The sequence below is a fragment of the Amblyomma maculatum genome, chromosome 8 (assembly GCF_055883805.1).
Source record: "Amblyomma maculatum isolate TAMU_Amacu chromosome 8, ASM5588380v1, whole genome shotgun sequence".
Taxonomy (NCBI): Eukaryota; Metazoa; Arthropoda; class Arachnida; order Ixodida; family Ixodidae; genus Amblyomma; species Amblyomma maculatum.
Genome location: NC_139351.1, coordinates 88,859,221 through 88,883,030, shown reverse-complemented (window position 1 = coordinate 88,883,030; position 23,810 = coordinate 88,859,221). Strand labels below are relative to the sequence as shown.

The 23,810-nt window shown below is 45.4% G+C and overlaps 1 protein-coding gene across 1 annotated transcript in view; it reads right to left on the bottom strand.

Moving 5' to 3' along the window:
- The window catches only part of LOC146181741 (acid-sensing ion channel 4-B-like), a 52,670-nt gene that overhangs the window by 6,526 nt on the left and 22,334 nt on the right, over positions 1–23,810 (bottom strand). Inside the window, exons 3-8 of the mRNA XM_084575841.1 lie at positions 21,868–22,084; positions 21,008–21,162; positions 16,804–16,907; positions 12,205–12,365; positions 9,830–9,941; positions 2,087–2,132 (exon numbers count right to left, since the gene is read on the bottom strand). Coding sequence (XP_084431967.1) covers positions 2,087–2,132; positions 9,830–9,941; positions 12,205–12,365; positions 16,804–16,907; positions 21,008–21,162; positions 21,868–22,084 — 795 coding nt within the window. The remainder of the gene's footprint in view (positions 1–2,086; positions 2,133–9,829; positions 9,942–12,204; positions 12,366–16,803; positions 16,908–21,007; positions 21,163–21,867; positions 22,085–23,810) is intronic.

The window sequence follows — 23,810 nt, the reverse complement described above, 5'->3', positions numbered from 1 at the left end:
AATCACTATGCTAAAGAACGCACAACGTACACATAGAGCATCTGAGCGATTGTAACTGCGTGGGCGCTTTCCATAGCGCGGCGGCTCCGCAATTCTGGATCGATTTCAACGAAGAGGTTATCACACCTGCGTGCAGTTGACCTCAACTACCTAGCCGGGAACCGACAATTAATTATTTTAAATGATCGCCCGCATATATTTGGAGGTCAAGGACAAACTTTCAGATCACCGCGGTAAACCGCACTGGAGAAATGCATCTTTATGGCTGATTTCCTTATCACCATTTTTTTTATCATCAATTTCCTAATCACTAATTACGTTATCAGTAAATTTTTTATCACTAATTTCTTGTCACTAATTTTTTTTTCACTGATTTTCCTATCAACAATTTCTTTTTCATCGCTATCCTTATGACTAATCACCAATTTTCGTACCACTAGTTTTTCTCTCCACAAAATACTTCCTCTTTCAGTGTTAGATGGTTTGCTCGGCAAGCAGCATCGTTTTGCGGTATGGTGCGATCTCAGCCGGTGGCTCAAATAACTGCAACCCATACAATCACCCGACGCTTCGCTGTGGCCACAGTGATACTACAGTCGATCTTGTTCATCCCTCACAAACTCAAGAGCAGCTCAATAGCCGCCCGCAAGCTTTCCGCTACGAGGGCGCATTTCAGATTTCCCGGCTTTTCTATGAAAATTTGAAAAACAAAAACTACGTGAGTCATATTTTCAAGAAAACGATTGAACAGGGGTTCTGAAGGTGCTCTTTAACTTTGAAGCACTTGGGGTTGGCAGTACCTTTTAAAAAGTTCAGTACTTAAGACGAAAGTAAAAATAACCTTTCGGCGTCAACATCGTGCGTCCAGTTTAATTCGCGTTCAGAACGCCTTCCGTTTCCGAACGGTTGACTCAAGTTATATGGGACAAGTCACAACCTGTTTACCTTAAGTAGTGTTTATGGATAAGGAAGTGTAAGATGCTGCCTGGGAGTCTACACTAAGTGTTACCTGCCCTGACGACGGATGTTTGATTTATGTTTTTTTTTTCAAATACGTGTTAACAATCTTTCAATAAAATCAATTGGCAGTTTGCGCCGCAAGACCCCTTCTTCCATTTTCTCTTGCGGGAGTTCCTGTCGGACAACTTTGCCATGTGCGAAAAATTACGTCAACTCGACAGTCTGTTCTACTTATGCAATAGTTAGCATTTTATCCACTTTCTACTGCTGGTGTAAGCTGCGTAACGGACTAAATCGAAGGCGTGCAGCTTGAAACATCCACTTGCTTTAATTTTATCTGCAAAGTGCTTTGTAAGGATTAATTACAGTTACAATAATATTCACAGTCATATTGCACTTGTGAAGTAGTACGTATAAGGCGTTCCCTATCTTTATCGTGCATACAGGTTATCTGAAGCTGCTGTGAAAGCTGCTGTGAAGGAACCCTATACGGTGGAGGGACATCTGTTTTGACTTGCCCAAAGCCCGTTTCCCCCATTATTTTATTAAAAGAAATCTTAGAAGTTTATTCCATCGCTATGAGCTAACTTGGCCGCTCAGACAGAATTATCGTACAGGCATTTTCCTATTTTACCCGTAAAACTTGCCAAAATGTGAACATGCTAGCGTTAAGCCTTATGTCCAGCTGAAAACAATCATGAGAGTGCTGCGGGCTGAAGGTACAGGGTCATTCACGTCTGTCTATAACACTGTCACTGCATTCCAATCAATATTGCGTCCGATGCAGGCGCTTATCAAAGCAAATCGATGCAAGCAGAAAGGAACCCGGAGGTGGTGCTTAGCATGGTCTGCCGTTAAGCTTTATTGCGTAGCTGGACTGGACGTAATGACACTTTAAAAGCAGTTATAGCTAGAAGTAGACGAGGCTGTACATCGCGAATTATACATTAGCTCACAGAAGGTTACAGGTGTGGAGGTGAAACTTCACTTTCTGACAGACAGCATGGAAGTAACCTTTCACACCGAGGAGACTGGTCTCTACCAAATGAAATTTGACTATCAATTAAAGTAACGAAAAGCCTCGGACTGTGACTTACGGCCTAGTTCTCTTTCGAATGCAACCTACCTCAGGCCAGGCTCGATGAGTGAGCGTCTTTCTGTAGACAGCTTCGCTGCAGAAAGAGAAAGTCTCAATTAAAGGGCAACAAACGTCATGGGCTACACCTAATCAAATAAAATGAGTTTTGAATCCGTACGTTCAGAAAAAGTTAACAACGGTTATGTTTTAACTACGCAGCCACTCGCAAAGCAGTAGCTCCAACCTGGGCCGGTTTATGATGCATGCTGTGACCATAATGCAAACACTATATTTGTATTTACAGATACAAGGGAAACCCTTATGGAGGGGACACTTTGAGGGTGTGACGCAGTAGCGTTGGTGAGCAATAGACATATAAAGCCCCATTTTACCCAAGCCGTATGAATGTGCCTGCGTGGCCTAGAAGTAGGGCGTGTCTGATTCGGCATCCAAGAGAATTGTAAGGTTGATTCCTTATTCCACCTTACCACCTTAAACGAGCAACACGAGTTCGCGGTTCCTCCCAACGTTCTGATGTCAGCTGGTCTTGTTAAGTCGCAAACATCATCATAGAATCAGTGCTCGGCAATACGAGCTGTCAGTTTCGACATGCCAGCGCCATGCCCGGGAGTTTTGGTTCACAGCTCCGACGCCGTATTATTCTGAGTAACGGGACGTTTAACGCTATTGCGTTATATGAACATGCAATGTTCAGAGTAGATGTGGAGCTATAACTACACTTCAGCCATATATGGGCATATATAACCAAATAGGGTCACATAGGACCAAATATGGCCAAATATGGCCAAATATGTCCCGTTTCTGATATACTCTTATCGCTATAAAAAGCCTATACTTGGCCTAAATAACGCAGACAGCATGCGCCACATAACGGGACTTCTTAAAATATCTGCCCCATATGGCAGGATGTAGAGAGGGACTAAGCAGAACAAATATTTTGAGCAGTATATAGCGAGGTTGTAAGAGGGCGTTATTAATACTATGCACTCAAAGGGAGGGTTTCTTGCAAACTAGAAACCTTTTTGCTTATTTCATGTGAGCCATTTTCAATGCTTTTTCATGATGCACTAAATGGTCACGCGATCCTCGACAATATCAAAATACATGACGGCTAATTAGTGTGTGGATAGGAATTAAGGGCAGGTATCATCCCTCGTAACAGCATTCTGTCATTCCAGATATAAATCACAGTTTCAGATGCATGGAACTGTCTAAGTGCCAGAGCCCAGCTTAATACATAGTGGCTGACTTGTGGCGGAGGCTCAGGCCATAACAAGGGTCTGCGATAAACGTGTAAGCGTGCCGTCTGTACACCTAAACAAAAAAGAGCTGCTGTTTCTGAGATCCCTGGAGCACGCTAATGATTGGAGGTTATAGGTAGGAGCGACGAGATAATCATTCCACAGTTTCATTAGTTTTTTCCCTTTCTTCCTTTTTTTTTCTTTGCCTTTGCTGCTGTTTATAGAAGCCAGTTGCAGACAAGCAAACGATGTTGACAATCAGCGCCCGTGTTTGCGTTCTTCTCCCTTGTTTTGTCCGTGTTGCTACTGCGCTGTAGTCCAGAGCACAGGTTCGCGAACATTTCTTAATTTAACTGTTTGCTCTGCTCAGTGGTACAGCGAGAGATTGTGCTGTCCTAACGAACTATTCACTGTTGCGACTTACTCGTGAGTGCTGAAACTCCGCATTGCCTGACCCGCCGCAATAGCTGAATATCATGCTACTTGTCTTTACCCGTAGACCGGACGCTCCAGGACTCTGAAAATGGTCTTGCATTGTGCACAGAGGACTCCTGTACGATTTGAATCTGCAATCGTATTGTGTCTACCCCAATGACTCTCTAAACAGCACAAATCTTTCATCACGTCCTACACTGATAGAGCATAGTCTAGCCGTTAATTGCGTACCATAAAGATTCTTTTTCACAGATCCCTCAGATCTACGCAACTTATCTGCGCTTTGTGAAGGGGACATGATTATGTGCTTGTGTGTGTATGGACGTGGCGCATATTCTCTTCACCTGTGGTTGTATACATCCTCCCGTTTCCCTTCAATTGAATCATCTTTTGTCAACACTGGTAGGGCTAGATCAGGGGGGTAAAACGCTGCGAGAAGGTTGTGATACACTCGTGTAGCGCCATGATGGTACTCCTATTAATTATTTGGCTTTACTCGCACAAAAGCTATAAGCAGTAAATCTATAAACCATAAAATTTAATTAAATGTATTCACATTTTATTTTTTTACAGTTGTAAAATTTAAGTGATATAAAGGCCGATAAAAGCGTGCTTGCGACAGTTTCGTATCGTTTCTTCTGTTGTACTTGGAACAAGAGGGCGCTGGATGTACGCAGCTGTAGCATATGCGACAGGTACCATCATGGCTGCGAAGACGATTAGCAAAGGAATGGAGAGGGTTTACATGGGAGTGCTGCCGTCGCTTTCGTTCTAGATTTAGCAGTATTAACTCTATACGCTGCTAATTTTTGACAGTATAGCTTTATGCTACGATGCATGCACATCCGTCGGCAATACTCCGGGTGTCCGATTTTAGTCGGAGGCGACTTCAACGCTCCTCACCCGGATTGGGGGTATCCCACTGCAAGCCCTCGTGGTAGGCGTGTGCGGGACGCCTTACATGATGCCCTGTTTGTACTGCTCAATCACCCTGGGACAGCAACGCGGCTTGTTCGTCAGATACGTAATGCTGCCTATGCTCCGGACTTGACGTGGTGGTCGGGCGCGGGAACTCCCTCGTGGCACATGGAGCCAGACTGCTGGGGAAGTGATCGCCACCCTATCATCATCGGTCTCCATCCCTCACGTCTCCGCCCTTTACGCCGCAAATGTCCTGTGATCAACTGGGACAACTTTCACTCACGTCTCGATATCTGTCTTCAGAGTCGTCGTCACGCCTTGTTGAGCGCATACAAAGTGCACTAAAAAGCGCTACGACTACTTCCTGTATTAATGCTGGTTGACCGGCACCAGATCTCGGCCTGCTTATCTTGTGGACTGCCCGCCGTCAAGCCGAACTGGCTGTAAGGCGAGACCCTATTCTTCGACGCAGGCACGTACACGACTGCATTATCTTACTGCTATAGCTTGGAGATATTAACGCGATCTCTCGCGACGCCAGTGGCATGCATGGCGCGAACAATTTTCTGCTAAATCCTCGAATGCCTCACTCTGGTGAACGTTTCGTGCAATGAAACATGGTCGCCGTTCTACTGACGCAAGAAGCAACAACATGCTTTGTAGCTAATTTGTCACCGGATGATTTCGCCAAAGAAGTAGCACAAAAAGTTTTCCCAAAGCATGATACTTTGCCTCCTTCAGCTACTAATGTAATTCGGCAGGTATCCCTGCGGATGCATACACAGTACCATCTGCTGCTGACTCAGATAGAATTGCGAGCCCCTTTTCTATGCCTGAGCTACTGGCTGCAACTGATGAGGCAAAACGAAAAACAGCGCCCGGCCCGGTCAAAATTCAGTATGAGGTTTACAAAAACCTGAGTGCCGTTGCACTCCCTCAACTACTAGACACTATAAACAATGTATGACTGCATTGTGTCGTACCTGAGAGCTGGAAATCCGCTGTCGTGATCCCCATTTCCAAACCAGGAAAGCCCCCAACAGACCTCGCTAACTTGCGACGAATCTCATTAACATCAACGCTGTGCAAGCTTGCAGAGAAAATACTGGCTACACGACTTTCTTGGTGGCTGGAACAGCACAGGTTTTATCCTCCCGCTCAAATTGGATTTCGTCCATACATAGGTACAGAGGACGGGTTGGCGGTGTTGCCATCAGCAGTACTGTGATCTACCCGAAGCCGCTATGTGCGTACCATATTGGCAATGGACGTTGAAAAAGCATACGACAACATCAGTTATGGTGCAATCCTGAACGCCATTGACATGCTCCTTCTCCCTTTGAAAGTATGCAGTTTTGTCGCATCATTTTTGGACGGGAAAACATTTGCAATACGCCTCAGCGATGACACAATTGGTTCATTCGTTTCGCTACGTGGCGTGCCCCAGGGATCAGTATTGCCACCGACATTGTTCAATATTGCTTTCATCCCACTGGCATGGCGCACATGACATCCCCGAAATCAAGTTTTTGCAATACGCTGATGACCACGGTATGGAGCACTCACCGAGATCTGCTCACTCAGGAGGTTAACCTTCAGTCAGCTGTATATATTGCCTCTGATTACGCTTCTTCTATTGGCCTTCAGCTTTCCGTGTGTAAAACTACACACACATGTGTCGCTAACCTCTGGAGACACCGTAAACTTACTGCAAATTCAATTCGTCTGTGTCTATCCGGCACCCCACTACAGGAAAGTCCGAGCGTAAAAATTCTGGGCTTAACGATTCACCAATCAGGATCAGCAACTGCTTGGCTTTCTCAGGCAAAAAAGCAAGCTATTCACCAGCTTGCGGCTCGCATCCCGCAGTTAGTACGTATTGAGTGGGTCCCACGGGACCTTCTGCCTTCCCAAAGTCAAGCTGATTTAGCGACGCGCCTCCTTACCCAATATTCATTATTACCACGGCTCCTTGATGTGGACTCCGCTACCCTCCTTTTATCAAGAAAGGAACACCTCCGGCGCCGCACACGTGCTCTTATCTCTTCGTGTGCGTATCCCTCCTCCGCGGTCTCACCCGTGCAGAGGAGGTTGCGCTTAGGAGGATCCGGGTCGGGGTTGCCCTCACACCAGCTGTCACTCGGACGTGATATCAGTTCCGATACTTATATCCCCGCCCAGTGTGTCCGATATGTAAAGACGAAAATGCTGAAGCCGACATTCACCATTGCAGTGAGTCTGTCCAGCTTTGAAACCAACACAAATCCGGCACTTGACGATAGCTGGCCTTTCAGCAAGCAATCCTGCCTTGTATCCCGCTTTGACGCAGGGACCACATCATCGCTCACTCTTGGACTTCATAAAATCAGCCAACCTTTTTCCATTCATTTAATCATTAACTCATTCTTCATCTCATACCCTACTGACGCCCTGAGGCAAAACTATTGTTAAAAAAACCCCATAAGACTGTGCTCCCTCCCCATCGAGTGTGCCAAGCAGTATTGAACACCATGCCATCAGGGTGTGGCGCGCCCGCGTAATTGAACTATATTTATGTGGCGCCCAATTTTATTTCTGTTTTTTTTTTTTTTGGCCGTAGGGTCCCGGGTGGCAGGTGATAGCTAGCGGTTGGCATAGCCGGACCCTGGTGGTTGGTAGGATTGTGAAACATCCCGAGACCACCATGTCAGGACTGAACTGGCAGGAGCTATAAACTCTGACTTCTCATTTTATAGCGGCGGATGAGAGGAATTGAATTACCTCGGTACTCTTAATCCCGGGTGAGACGCGTTACTTATACGCTACATAGGCACACTTGTACTGTTTGGATAAAGCGGAGGTATATATTTACGCCGGGTGACCTTTATAATAATGTGGTTGCTTACTACTGTAACCTAATAAGTATGCTTCAGATAATAGAGGCACAGATTAAGGATATGGGATTAGGCGAGCAGCACGGATCATATACGCGAACGAGCTATAGTTCCCAAAGATGAGAGCCATTAACACAGCCGTTTCATACGCTCACAGGCAGCGCTTAAGTGTCCAATTCCTCTGAAAAAGATGTACTGCACACCTTAACTAGGCCTCCTTCATCGTAATATTTAAATGCCTAAACTACCCAATGAATAAGGTAAACGTGGCAAGATGCGGCCAAGCAAGGCTAAACGAAGCAAACCTTAGCTAAACGAGATATTTCCTTTGCATGTATGTCCGCACTCGGCCAAGCGAATTAGCCAATCAAGTGTCACAAACATTTGAGAACTATAAAATCAGCAAATAGGTGAGAGGACAGTATGCAGTAAATTTTGAATCTACTTACTAGCAGGGCAGCAGACACGAGCACGGAAGCCGTTGAAGGGTGAACAGTCTCTTCACTTCTGCCATGCACTTTTTTTTCTTCCCACAGCCTGTCACTGAGGAGTATGCATTAGCAAACAGTGAATGCGGGTAAACATGATAATTCATTTTTTTTCTTTTTAAGTGCTGATTTAGACTCCCCCTCTCCGTTAACAACATATTCAGAGTTATTACAGCATTTGCGCCTTGAAAGGCAGACATTCCCGAAGCCCGCTAAGGGTCTTAGTAAATTAGAAGAGTGTCATCTTTGATGGTTACAAACTATGTCATTTAATAACGCAGCAACACTTCATGCCATTGAGCCCGAATCCTTTTCGGCGCAGTGCAAACTTTGTGGCCAGAAGGCGAACTTATACCATATGGTAGGGGCTTGTCAACAAAATACCAGTATTGACATAATAAATCAGCCAACGTGGGAAGGATAGGAGGTGGCCCTGTCCAGCTCGGACCTCGATCAACAACGAGCTCTCGTCGAAAGAGAACGGGCAGCGGCTTTTAACAACGGTGTCCCGGACTAGGGACCCGACCAGCCTTCGCTTAATCTAGGCCAATGTCAATAAATGTTTTCATCATCATCATCTTCTAAGTGCTGTTATTAGAAACCTAATTGCTATAAGCAAATGGCTGCCTATACCCTGCCTATATTACTAATACACTGATCTCAAAGGACATCGATGTTTTAATTATTTCGCTATGTAGTCTATGCAATAATTTTTGTCGATAATGCTGATTCACATTGTTGTTTAGTTGTGCTGGTCGTTCATTAAATGTTGCTGCTTCCACTACGCAAAACCTTTGGGAATCCTGCACCTTTTCTCATTAATTTGAGCGCCATACTTTATCTCAAAATAACGGCTTGAGGGGCTAGTTGGTGCATCATCGTGTTCAGATATGTGGCGCAAACAAACACAAACACAGGAGAAGATACACACCACACGCGCACACTACCAACTGTAAGAAGAACCGGAAAACACTTCCTCTTCTACACTCAGGCACGTCTCAACTTCCTCTTCTTCTCATTTTCCTCTTCTTTGCCTAGGGGGAAAAAGGCACTCACTTCCTCGCAGACCTTAACCTTGTCCAAACATGGCGGTGACCAATCTCTTGACTGTAATGTTTGGTTGATATTTTCGGGCTGAGAGGAAGAAAGTGTCAATATTCCCTTGGGAAAGAAGAGGAAGAATAGAAGAAGAGGAAGAAGAGATTGGTCACCGCCATGTTTGGACAAGGTTAAGGTCTGCGAGGAAGTGAGTGCCTTTTTCCCCCTAGGCAAAGAAGAGGAAAATGAGAAGAAGAGGAAGTTGAGACGTGCCTGAGTGTAGAAGAGGAAGTGTTTTCCGGTTCTTCTTACAGTTGGTAGTGTGCGCGTGTGGTGTGTATCTTCTCCTGTGTTTGTGTTTGTTTGCGCCACATATCTGAATACTTTATCTGTTTGGCCTATTTCTGTGATATTATGCAGCCTATGTAGCTTGTTATATTTCCGGGTTTGGAGTGTGCTTTGTCTTCTTTTTATTTGGTTTTCGTGTTTTTTTCGCCTTTTGCTTTTGCCTGTGCTTTAATATCAGTGTTTCCTTTGCACTGTCATTACAAAGCGCTGATGCTGCTAATAAGTGGCTCTTAATTATTGTCAAGCTGCTTATGTAGCTTTTTCCCCCAAACCTACCCCTTCTTAAATGTGCGTTATAAACGGGAATAAAACACCTTATCTTACCTTGTCTTAATATCTAACCATAAGTTACAAAACCTCATGCAGCCAAGACACATCTCGTAGTGTAGAGTCAATAGAAATTCAATGAAAATTCAGTACGCTCACTTCCTATGATGCAGCACAGCTTCGCCCCGGAGATATTGAACGTGCGCACCGTGTGGTCCATGCATCCGCACCGCCGGAAGATGGAGAGTTGGAGGCAGGCATCTAGACACTTCTGGTTCGCAAACATACACCAGGGAGAAAGAATTACGCATAAATATACATCTAGTTCTGGATATTGTTGTGCTGTTCAGTTATTGTACCCTGCACCAGCTCCTTGGTACTTCATCAATAGTTGGGCGAAGAGCAATTGTAACCAAAATGACTTCATTCGCCTATGGTATAGCTGAAAAGCTTAAAGGGTAAAGCAACCCTGTGAAAGGAAACGTCACGTGACAGTGGCCCTCCGCAAGTCTGTACCTTGCCTCTGGTGATAAAGAAGGTAACATAACTGGTGACAAATGATAGGATTAGGCCTGCGCGTAACCGGAACCGTCGGCGAAAAAAAAAAGGTGGCAGTCGTGGTTATATTTGCGACAGTTCGAAAGAAAGCCATTGCAGCGGAATTTGACCAGTAGTATAAGACGCCGAGCGCCGTAAACACCGAGCCACTAAGGTGGTGATGTTGCCTTTTGTTGCCGACGTTTGACACTTTTCAGCTGCTAATCTCTAACGCTGAATTCAGCGGAGACAGGCGGATGGATTACGATGTAAAATGAGAGTAATATGGTACCACTTGCGTGTAACTTGTTTTGCTGAACTGTATCTCTTGGTAACCCGGTGGCCAATCGTGGCGACAGGGCTGCGGATACGGAGGTTCCAGTCGCCGCAATGTCATCTGCGACAAGGGCAGTGTATGCCGTAAGATACACACGACACCGTTTACTGCCCGCCTCTCCCGTCACCTCACGGCGTTAAGCCTAGACAGCCTCATTAGTCAGTCTCCTTTAATACATCCCCTGCTGCAGAATAGAAGCATGTAAGTTGTTTCAGCATTGAAAATAGTGACAACTGCAGTGCCGAACCGAATAATTTACCGCGCTTTTTTATGGTTGCTGATTTGAAGAATAGCAAACAAGCCAGTGAAAAATCGAACACGGAGCAAGATAACTATAGGAGAAGTCCCGGCGCTGAGTCTGCAAATATTTATCTCTCTGCTAACTTAGAGCAACCGACGTAACCAAAGCTTTTAAGACACTAAGAACCATATCAAGACTGATGTACCATTCACACAAGCAACCCCGAACTGCTCGGTGAGGGAACGAGGTAGGAGGGAGTAAAATAAAATAAGGAACAGGGGCGCAGGTGTGATGTGTTCTGAATAATTTTGGCCCTATGGATCTCTAAAGTGCACTCACTCATTTTTTTCAATGAGGATGCAGTACCAGTAGCAATAAGCTTGTCGTTAGTGAATGGGAGTTCAAGGGAGTGAAAGGAGGAAGACAGGAAACAAAGTAGGTGCTTGGGCATGTTGGTTAGACATTTTCGGGGCAGCACATACGATGAGGACGACAAATTGCTCCTCTCGTCGTTGTTGCACCTATAAAGAGAGAAAACGTTTGGTAGGACTGTAACTATTCCGGCTTTCTTTGAATTACTAAAGAATGCGAGAAATTGGTCGAAGTTCCTTTGGCTGGTGAAATTATTTTGTAACCCTCCACAGCGATAACTCCTTCTTTGTCTTCTCGTCAACTGCCTTCGTTCACAGCTTGTGGTTGAGGTTTCCACTGTGAGATGAAAAATTAACTCCGCTTATTGTTCCTAAATATAATTTTTAAACCACAGCCTCATCTCTCACTGCCTTTGTAACCTTGCGGATATTTACCGGCATTGACATTCTTCATAGCCTTGTGTGTCTTTAACGGGTGCTTACATCGCACACAAGGAATCCTTTAAAATATTGATTTCATTAAAAAGCGGCTGCTGCGGAAGCGTTTCCACAGATACTGTACATGAAAGGCGTCCGTGTCTGCCGTTCTCCCTTCTATTTTCATACACATTTCCCATCTTTCTTTTCTGATGCACTCTTGGGGCTATATAACGTTTGATCTTCTTGCATGCGTTCGTGAGTGAATGTGTGTGCCGTTCCATGGTTGTGTGTTGCGTTGTAACTATTTTAGAACTTGATATGCGAGTCAACTTCCTTAAGAACTTTTGATGCAGAATAGAAACCTGCCAAAAACCAGATGGAAAAGCGGCGCGGTTAGGAGGGGTCGTCTACGCGTACACAGACATCGCGTAATTAGCGAGCATCAGACTGCAGCTGGAGAGGACGATCATCAAATCGCTCACGCAAGTTTCCCGCCCAGGATTGCATCGAAACCATCTATACAGAGATGATATCGTGCGCGCCAATATGGCGCCCTCTATTAGTCGCATAAACAACTCTATTCCTCAGATGTTCAATGCTTCCACTATGCCTCAATGTGTGGCCCCACCTTGCTTATGCGTAAGTACGAGACAAAGTTTGGCGGGATGTGGATTCCGTTGCGATTGTAGTCCGACTCGACGCCCGGCTCATGAATCATGACCTTGAATCCGACCTCAGTCGAGAGAGGAAGGTACTCGTCGATTTCAGCGTCCAGCACCATGCGGAGCCCTGCATGTGATAATGCAGCCGGAGAGGTTGTACTTAGTTATTCATGCATGCAGGCTTTTGCAAGTATCAGTCACTAGATAGCCCTCTTTGTGTCAATCGAAACTCATTTTTCTTATACCTCTGCAAAACGATAGAACTTCTTTCATTATTTCAGCACTTTAATAGCACGCCCAGCTAATACGCTCATTGCTACAAATAGACTGGCAAAACATGCAATTCATGCTATACCTCCCGTTTGTATACGCTCTTTATTTCCTCGCAAAGTTTGCCGCCAGCTTGAATATTGTATAAATTACAATTACATAAATTACACATCTGAAATTAATGTCTGATCTTCGTCCTCCCAATATTTTCAGATGCTAGAAAAACCTGTTGTAAAACAGAAACAGTACTTTTTTTTTTTTTTTTTTTTTGCAATCACGAATTCCCCACAAATGTTCATGATCTTCTAAAAACACGGTGATGGAGGTTGTTCTCCTTGGCCCGAAAGAATCTGCCATTAAAAAATTTGGAAATGAGCTTTGTGATTAGTGACATATATACCCAGACTCTCTACATTACAGATTAAGACATTTCATTTCGAAAGCTTGAAAGATACGGTGTGTGCGGGTTGGATTACCATCACTTCTGAACCGTTACCAGTCTACTAATTTTGCTGTACCTAATTCTACAGCTGAAAATCGATTCATTTTTTTTTTTTCTGATAGACAAAATTGATTTAAATTATCCTGACGTCTTCTTTCTTTAACCCGAGGTTTTCTTTTCTGCACTGACCAAATGTTTTGACTTGTTGGTTGCTAGAACTGATCATTGTTGTTGTTGAAATGCCACTGCGAAATAGAGCTGCGGACTTGTCAAACCACCTTATGGCAGCTTTTTTCCGTTGCCTTCGATCTGTATTGCACACGATGGAAATAAAGATTTGATTTGATTATGTTTTTGAATCCTGTTCCAGGAAAAAAGAGTCGTCACTATACGCCAATAACTCAAGTGAACTCACATTTAAGGTTAAATACTTCCTGGCATTCCTCACAAAACCATTTATGGTGATTTAGTCTTCAATCTTTGCATTAACAATGTCCGTACACAGTGCAAATGGCGTAAATAACAATGCATGTAGGCAATACAGAAATAATCACATCGCTCTTCTCTCTCAAATTTTAATTCACCCGGCAAGCGAATCTTCGCAATTTGAGCACTTGACTTATAGAGAACGTTTTATCGCAATGCTAGATAAATAAAAGCAATCGTGTTTTATAGTAGCGATATGCGCGTTACACCAGATCTCAAGGCGACGTTTGAGTGATTACAGGTTGAAATAGTTAATATTGTTTACGTGTTCAGTGTGTATTATTTCCCTCCAATACATTACGGGACGACCGAGTCAAGTTCCGTGATCAAGTTGAACAAGCCGTTGACTTCATTAAAAAATTACGCCTTTTTGCCTCAACAAAGCTCTAATCTACTTTTCATTATTTTCATTCCTTGTACAGTACTGCCATTTGGAATGTAGCACAAACAAGGAGTTGAACATTAGCCAGAAATTACTCTTGCAAAAAGCAAATTCAGGGGGCACCTTGGCTCAGCCTTTTCTGACGCACTGTTAGGCATTGCCGGTAACCCAAAGTCCCAATTCTCTACGCGTAAACTTTCACTAATTGCCTATAACCAATTGTCTAATTAGCGCAATCAACCTAATTAGCTACTTAGTGTATTGTACTTTTGTCAATTGCCAGTACAGATCATACTTATCAGTAAACCTTAGTTCCTGTTCAGCAAGCGTAAACTTGAGCTAATTGTCTAATTAACGCTACTTGGCTAATTAGCTAATTAGTGTAATTGACTGTCTCTTCGCTCATTGTAGGTACACCCTTGCTTGACTACGTCCACAGTTAGGAAACTATTTAATTATTAATTAACCTAATTAGGTTAATGTTAAATTACTTACATAACTAAACTCAGTCCCACTTGGAGCATCACTATATCCCTTTAATTGGTTATATGGTTACTAGTCAAAGTACACTTGGCCCCGTTTGATATTTGCGCACTGGGACGTCACGACCATTTGGACCATTTGAAAAGAGTGAAATTTCTGTCGACAACACCTGCTTACAACGATGAGGCATAAAGGCTTCCGCCTTAATAAAATCGTCATTATTATCCACAACAAACCCTGCTCATAGTACAATGAACATGACTTTGAAAAGCAAAACATGCTTCAAATCCAGCATGTCGATATTAGCAATCTATTAGAATACCCTCATCGAAGTTATTGAAAACATTACAAGGCATTCGCTGAAATGTAAAAGTTCAAAATATTTTGCCTGCGAGACTCACTCACTGTCCAAAAATGCATTACACCAGTCATTCATTTCCGTCCATTCTCGTAAACTAATTCTTGCAATCAAAATGCGCCAATTTGATGTCCTAAACTTCCTAATGGTTTTCGTGCAGAGGTTTAGAAATTCTCAACTAATTCTCCTTAATTCGAATTGCCCAAGAAATGCTTCCTGCTTTCGGTATCCGCCCCCCCCCCCTCCTCCCCTTGTAAATCTATTTAAGCACTGCATTACACGGATCTTGTGTTTGGTATAAAACAGCGCATGGGTACCGAGCTAAGAGGGAAAAGAGTCATACAGGGTACTGAACTTGCAAATTGCGCTGTTTGGTAAGAAATGCACAACTCACCCAAACTGCCGTTTTACTACTTTATTTGATCTAATTCTGCACTTTGTTTTGAAACTACAATGTCATTTTTTTAAATTTGTTTTCTAGACTGATTTGTTTCAACGCATATGCAACCATTGTGACTTCTCAACCATTGTGACTTCTTGCCCAGAGAGCCCGCCGGGGTGGCGCAGTGGTTACGGCGCTCAGCTACTGTTCCCAAGGACGCGGGATCGAATCCCGGCCTCGGCGGCCGCTTTTCGATGGAGGCGAAAAGCAAGGCGTCCGTGTGCTGTGCGATGTCAGTGCACGTTAAAGAACCCCAGGTGGTCGAAATTTCCGGAGTCCTCCACTACGGCGTCTCTCATAGCCTGAGTTGCTTTGGGACGTTAAACCCCACAAACCAAACCAAACCTTCTTGCCCAGAGAAAGTGCAACACAACTTATACGCGAACAAACCCCGCCTTGGTCGTGCAGTTGTTAGGGAGCTCGACCTGCGGCCTAAGATGCGGGATCAAATCCTGATTGGGGCAGCCGCTATTCGACGGAAGCAAAAAGCAGGGCGCCCGTGTGCTGTGCAACGTCAGTGCACGGTGAAGAACCCCAGATGGTCGAAATTTCCAGAGTTCTCCACTGCGGCGTCTGTCATAATATAATGAGCGTGGCGCAGCGTCTGTCATAGCCTGAGACGCTTTGGGACGTTCACAAAAATAGTTAATAGTTAGTTTACAGGATGGGAAAGGTGCAGTATCTGTCACACTTGTTTCTGTGGACACCTGAACCGCGCCGTAGGGGAAGGGAGGAAGGTGAGAGTAAAGTGGAGAGGGAGAAAGAGGAGCCGTATTGGAGGGCTACGGAGTAATTTCGACCACCTGGGAATCAACCATGCGCTGACATCGCACAGCACACGGACACCTCTTCGTTTCGCCTTCATCGAAACGCAGCCGCCAAGGTCGGGTTCAAGCCCGGGCATTCCGGGCAGTAGTCGGGCGTCTTACCACTGCACCACCCCGGCGGGGCATTTATGAGCTTATTTTGGAAGAAGGCAGCAGAGCAGGCAACAAAACAGAAGAAGCACACACAGACACAAGGACAACACTGCGGCATTGGCCTTGTGTCTGTGTGTGCTTCTTCTGTTGTGTTGCCTGCTCTGCTGCCTTCTTTCAAGATGTTAGACCAACTAGCTCAACTTTCTCCTTTATTATTGTCCATAAGCTTAGTTCACACGTGCGCACAAGGTGGTCAAAATTTCCGGAGTCCTCCACTACGGCGTCTCTCATAGCCTGAGTCGCTTTGGGACGTTAAACCCCACAAACCAACCACTCAAGTGGTAGTATGTTCATGGAGTCGAAAGCTCACAATCTGCTTGCATGCCCTTTTTGCCCGAGCCTGCTCCACCCAACAGAACAGAACACTAAAGGAAAAACATAAATGTGCGACGATTGACCAGGCTTTCCTGAGCAGGCTGCACATAAAACTACTGCATTTCGGTAGGTTCTGCAAGCGCCTTCACACGATGTCCATGTTTGGTCATTACCACCGGACTATGTCTGATTTATGGGCTTTAACTGAGAGGCCTCGGTGCCGTCACGACTTCTGAATGAGTCACGCGCGAAGTAACAGTGGAATAAAAATATCAGAATGTCTTTCTTTGTTTCCTGATTTCTTCACATTTTCTGTTTGTTTTCTTGTTTATTTCTTCAGTTAGCTTCTCGGTTCTTTTTCCGCCCTTCTCTATTCCTTTCTCTCTTCAGTTGCTTCAGCCACTTACCCTTGGAGATGACGCCCACGTTTTCTGGGGCGAACGAGAAGCCGTGTCTGAAGTTGAAGCAGTAGCAGGTGCCGTAGCGCCCGAACGGAACAGCGTACAAGAATCTGCGGAGAAGAAAAATATTAACACAAAAACATAAAAAGGGACATTAACTGCACAGAAAAAGATATCGAAAGAGGCGAGCTGAAATGTTCAGGCCAACTGTACAAGTCCTGCCTATCCTGTATTACAGAAATGAATAAATCAATTCTAATACTGATAAATTATATGGCTTTTAGGGACACGAAGCTGTGCATATTGAGTCAAATCATGTTAAAATAGTTTTGAAGCTCGTCCTCGTGACACATGCCGTGGTTGTCGTTCATCGCATGCGCAACGCCATATCTGCCCGAATGCGTGTGATAATAAATCGGAAGTTTGTGCTGCCCCACCGGAGTGGCGCAGTGGTTACGGCGCTCGACTACTGTTATCAAGGGTGCGGGATCGAATCCCGACCGCGGCGGCTGCTTTTCGGTTGAGGCGAAAAGCAAGGCGCCCGTGTGCTGTGCGATGTCAGTGCACGTTAAAGAATCCCAGGTGGTCGAAATTACTCCGTAGCCCTCCACTACGGCGTCTCTCATAGCCTAAGTCGCCTTGGGACGTTAAACCCCACAAGCCAAACCAAACCACACTTTGTGATGATTGTTTGTGATGATTGTTTAATAATAATAATAATAATAATAATAATAATAATAATAATAATAATAATAATAATAATAATAATAATAATAATAATAATAATAATAATAATAATTGGTTCACGGGAAGGGAAAGGCGCAGTATCTGTCACACTTGCTCTGTGGGCACCTGAACCGCGCCCTACTGGAAGGGAGTGAAAGTGGAAAGAGAGAAAGGGGAGCCGTAGTGGAGGGATACGGAGTAATTTCGACCACCTGGGGACCTTTACCGTGCGCTGACATCGCACAGCACACGGACGCCACTTCGTTTCGCCTCCATCGAAACGCAGCCACCGTGGTCGGGTTCGAACCCGGGAACTCCGGCACAGAAGTCGGGCGCCTTACCACTGCACCACCCTGGCGGGGCAATGTGTGTGATGATTGTTTTTAATCCATTTTCTCCAAGCTGTTGGCACACCGCCTTGTCATGTTCGTGGCCATACTAGACGCGACCACAATTATCTGGAATAACATTGACTATGTAACCATTTCTAGGATGCGCAAGATTACCGTTTGGTTTGTGGGGTTTAACGTCCCAAAGCGACTCAGGCTATGAAAGACGCCGTAGTGGAGGCCTCCGGAAATTTCGACACCCTGGGGTTCTTTAACGTGCACTGACATCGCACAGCACACGGGCGCCTTGCTTTTCGCCTCTATCGAAAAGCGGCCGTTGAGGCCAGGATTCGATCCCGTATCCTTGGGAACAGTAGTCGAGCGCCGTAACCACTGCGCCACCCCTACGGGGTCAAGATTACCGTAGGTGTTATGTTATGAACTGCGGGAAAAATGCTCATCTATAGGCTTAACACAAATGAAACCATCCTTTCCACACCCTTAGATTTGCTTGCTTAGTAAAAGCGGGATTCGAGCACACCAACGTGTCTAGTAGCCCTATGCGCTCTTTATTAGTATACACGCCAAGAAGGGTGCTGCAGCAGCTTGGCGTGCAAGTTAGATATTTTGTGTCATTCAGTACAACGTGTTCTTATTAACTTTGAGAGCAACTTGAATTTTTCCTTACAGACCCGCTAGCTCTTCGATGCGCGCCGCTATGACATTGATTTCCAGCACTATAATTTAAAAATTAAATCGAATAGCTTACCTACTGCTAATCCCAACTAAATTTAAATGGGCGCCCACTAAAATAACGTACATAAACCCGCAGAAAGTATGCGCGTCCTAAAAGTAACTTGTTAAAATGGATCACTGAATTTTCAGCTGATGAGCAACGAGAGGCCGCTGTACCCAAGTGGCGAGCGCGGGCAGCTTGTCGGCTGCCAAATGAATTGCGAGATTTTGACTGGCTTAGGCGTTGGGGCGTCCTCCCCGCGAGACAGCGCCTTGCCAGATGGGGTGTTGTGCCCAATGACCAGTGTGCCAACTGCGGTGCTCCCGAGAGCCTTGCGCATGTTTTTTTTTTTTTTTCGAATGTGTAGTGGGGAGAACAATGTGGTGGCTCGCATATAGGATATTTAACGTCCGCATGAACCCCGGCATCAGGCGTAGGCGAAACCCTTTTGAACACCTCGTGTTCACTGTGGTTCTGTTTGTGTTGTGGCGTCGCAGGTGCCTCGCTGAGGCGCGCCGAACTCCCGCCCGAGCAATGTAGCCAGCCTTGCAGAGGCTGCGTCTAGTCATCTGGAAGTATCTGTCTGGACAGAAACGGATAGCGAGACGCCGTTTCTGCGGTATGTTGTACGGGGGAGCAGACGAGATGCCTGTCGTCCTTTATTAGAACCCTCCTCGTTTATACTGTTTTCCCCTCTCAGGGGAATCATGTTTTTGTAAGTTTATTATTTATATGTAACCTCTAGTGTTTTGTATAGTGCTTTAGTTTGAGAGTAATGTGCGTTTTTGTATGTATGTATGTGCCCAATAAATTCTCTTTATGTAGCAGGCTTGCGCGACTAAATCCAGTGTTGCTTGTATCTGCTTTTATACGGTTTAAATATGCGGCACGTGCTAGCTACGCTAAATTATGAAATATTAAAGAAAAGGCGCGGTATCTGTGAGATTTTTCTCTGGGCATCTGAACAACGCCATAGGGGAAAGGAAGGTGTGAGTGAAAGTAGGGAGATAAAGAGGAGCCGCAGCGGAAGGCTGTGGAGTAATTTACACCACTTCTGGCTCTCTAACGGGCAATGTATGTGAAAGCTTAATATAATCACTAAAGTCTGATCTGTTTGGAAAGACTCCACCGCGTTGTCTCTCACAAATCAGGTGTGTTCTACGTGGATGCCTCGGGCCCCCATCCGGGGGGCTGGCATACGGCCGCAGTCGTTCACAACGGGAACACAGTCGATGACCTTACATTCAAGGCCAAATCTATAAGACACGCTGAAGAGGTAGCCATTGCACTCGCCGCCTCAGACCACACTTCTAAATATATCATCACCGACTCACGAGGGGCTTGTCGGAACGTCGCCCAAGTCCTTAGCCTATAGAATATTTCAAAACTGCTGTCGAGACACGTGCCCCGCATGCCGATATCTCGTTTGGGCTCCTAGCCACCAGGGTCTTACAGGGAACGATGCAGCTGACGGAGCCGCCCGCGCGCTTTCTCTCCGGGTAGTTTCCTCGGGACTCGAATCGGCTGAGGACATCGATTTCAATCCGGCCTACACATTCAAAGATATTGTAATTTTTTATCAAAACTTTTTTTTAATTGGTTCACAGGAAGGGAAGGCGCAGTATCTGTCACACTTGTTGTGGACACCTGAACCGCGCCATAAGGGAAGGGAGGAAAGTGGGAGTGAAAGTGGATAGATAGATAGAAAGATGAGCCGTAGTGGAGGGCTACGGAGTAATTTCGACCTGGGGATCTTGAACGTGCGCTGACATCGCACAGCACACGGACGCCTGTTCGTTTCGCCTCCATCGAAACGCAGCCGTCGAGGTCGGGATTGAACCCGGGTACTCCGGCACAGTAGTCGGGCGTCTTACCACTGCACCACCCCGGCGGGGCATTTTTATTTTTTTATTTTTTAAATCAAAACTCGCATCTCAAATACCCTAACTCCTGCAAAGGGTTAGGAAAGGCGAACGAGAGGCTGCTCCTGCGCCTCTTCACGATGCCGTGCGCCGGGCACGATGCCGTGCCCGGCAATTCTTCAACATTTTGACTCCAAATTCACTGGCCAGTGCCAGTACTGTGGGCAGGTGGCTGACACCTAACACATGGTATGGGCCTGCCAACTAAACCCACCCCATCTTCCCATCCCTAACACTTCCCGGGAGGACTGGGAGGCGACTCTGCTCGGCTGCTGCGACCTACAGGCCCAAAGGGCCTTAACGCGGCGTGCGCGGGCGGCGGCAACCGCCAATGGGGTCCGTGACTAGGGTCTCCACCCAGTATTGTAAGGCCGAGGCCCTTAAGTCTCCGCGTCAAACAAACCTCCAAATATACAATAAACGTTTTCACAACCACCACCACCGCCCTCATAGACGCAGTAAAATATATGTACGACGATAAAACCTCTTATGCACACCTTTCTTGCCGGCAGTCGAGGGACCCGAAGGAACATTCCAGGTACAAGTCTTCGCGCTGATGTCCCATCCGCAGTCCAAGTTCAATATTCCGCCTCTGCGTTTTCATGACCCACTCCGTGAAGTTGTCCGCTTCCATCAGCAGCTCGTTGCTCATCTTTATCCGGGAAGTAAAAAAGCAATGCACACACGTTCAATGAGGTTCTCGACACAGTATACAGTCCGAAAGCCCTCGTGATGTCACTGTGAAGGGGTTATATTTGGCTGGTCAAAGACCACAGATAATAAGGGGGAAGCACACCAGGCAGAAGACGGCCGTTTGTCAAGCTACCTTTACCTTCACTCAATTACTAGCCAGTCATGGCAGGAAGCAAGCGGTAGTAAAAAGTGCACAATTAACTGATCCGGACGGGCGTGGTTTGACGCATTTGTGAGAGTTCGGTATTGGTCTCTTTTCTCTGTGCATTTATTACTCGTGTCGGCATATGAGTTGAGAAGGAAAACGTGCAGGCTGTCATTAACTGCCGATCCCTCTGGTGTGATCAAGATTTTTTGTCGCACGATCATAAGCAATTGTATATCGATCCGAAGCATTGGCTTTAATTTATATTTGGAACACTCTATCCTTATTAGTGTCTCTTTAGGAGTAAAATAATGGATTACAAGCAAAGGCAACTTTTTTTTTGCAGAGTACGACAGAAATCGACGTGGAAATTACAAATTTTGCATGGATAAAGTGGCCGCCGCTGGCACAGAATCAGCTCAATTGGGAACGCAGGAAAATGCCTTGTCTTGAAGCGCGCGTAGTCGGGATAGTGACGATAGGAAGTATAAAAGAAATACGAACTCTACTGCAATATACCCAGACGTTCTCTATAGGTCGTCCATTGCAGAGTCGCTCCTTCCAGTAGTCGGTACCCCGGCGAGCTGCCAGGTCCGAGTCATTGCCGCAGAGTACGGACCGCCGCACCTGGTTCATGTTGCAGACGGTGATGGCGGGAAGCGGCAGTTGTCCACGCTCTATCTCGGACAGGCTGATATCGATAGCGACGGGTCTCTCGCTAAACTCAGCCAAGGTCCTGCATTCAGCCATCATATTATGAATCAGGAGAAATAAACTTTGTAAACTTATACGTCATCGGTCGAGACAGTTTTCCAGAAAGCAAGCGCTTTTTTTTTTCGGTAATAAAGATTATTTAATAAAGGAACCCTTAAGCTGTGCTTTTAAAACTGTGACGCGATATTGTTGAATGGTTCCCCTGCAGCTTCTCTTCTGGGTCCTCGTTCGCCTATACCACTTTGCTACGCATCATCATTATAATTATCGGGACTATACCCGCTCAAGCGCGAAGTCCCCTTCCATATTCCTCCAATTATTCCGATGCTTTGCTAGCTGCATCCTCTTTACCTCAGAAAGCTTCCTAACCACATCCTTCTACCTTGCTTTCTCCCTACTCCTTCTACGCTCTTCCATGGGAATTCAAATGGTTAACCTTAGTGACTATAGGTTATCCTCAGTTCGCACTACATACCCATTTCTTGTTCTTGGTTTCGACTAGGATGCAGTAAAATCGAATAATTTCTCTGGCCCACCCAGAACACTTCATTACCTTTAACGTTACTCCTACAACTTTCTGTTCCCGAGCTCTCCGCATTGTCATTAAATTGCGTGAACCCTTTCTACTATGCAAAGAAGCAAACAATGTGCACGTGGTAAATTAAGGATGGCCTCGTTCACAGCATTTCAGCAGAAGACAGTAGTGGGCGATGACCACGAGTGAGACAGGTAGTTCATAATTCATAATGCATGTTATGCTAGCGTACTGAACTCCAGAATGTAAGGAATGCAGCTTTGTGAGAATCAGACAGGCAGAGGATGTGAGGAAATTGTTGTGAACAAGGTCACTGCAACCTGCCCAAAGAAGAGTTAAATCGCGATAAAATAAGAAAGCCTTTACCCAGAGTGAACGTAGAACGATTGATATGAAGCTATACAATTTTTTCGAGAAGCTGAAAGTATAAATTCATATTGTATGAACTCTCTATGACGTGTTGTAATCAAGCTAGCCAAATACCTGCGCCTGAGTGCTGGATAATGGGCTAGTTGGGCTAACCATTAGGATCATGAGAAGCGCCGACCAAAGGAACTCCTGCTATGAATCTCATATGTCCGATCTAGATCAATTCATCCGCGGACCACATTGTCCAAGGGTGGTTAGGCTGGGCCCACTATCAAAATCTGAGAACTTGGGTTAAACGAAATGTTTGTCTTTCCATTGCAAATATTCTCTATCCGCCCCTCTTCACTCTAATGTACATCTGTGCACTGATGGTATTATAAGTTAATAAATAAATATGACCAGAGGTTTGGCAAATTGGGTTTGTTAATGCTCTAGCTAACGCCTTCATGAGGTCTCATGATGCAGGTACTCGAATCATTGGCCAACATTTTTGGAAAGTGATATCTGGGATAGCAGTGTCGGTGCCCTAAGATATGCCATCTTTGACATCATATGAATCGCCTATTAAGCTTCCTAGCCGATTATTTTGCGATTGAGAGCGTTGGCGTACAACACAGTGTGTCACATACAGTGAAGTAATTGAATTGGTCAAAGCTGGAAACGTACATAATTTGCTAAAGTACATGACTACAGCATCAGCTGCGAGGTTAATAACGCCCCGTCAAACTTGAAATGTCAAAGCCTGACTGCTGGCTAATCTACAGGAGAGATGCCACAGCTGCTGACATTCCCAAGAAAGACCAGATGCCCTTGCTGGCGAGAAAGAGGAGTCGTAGTGGAGGGC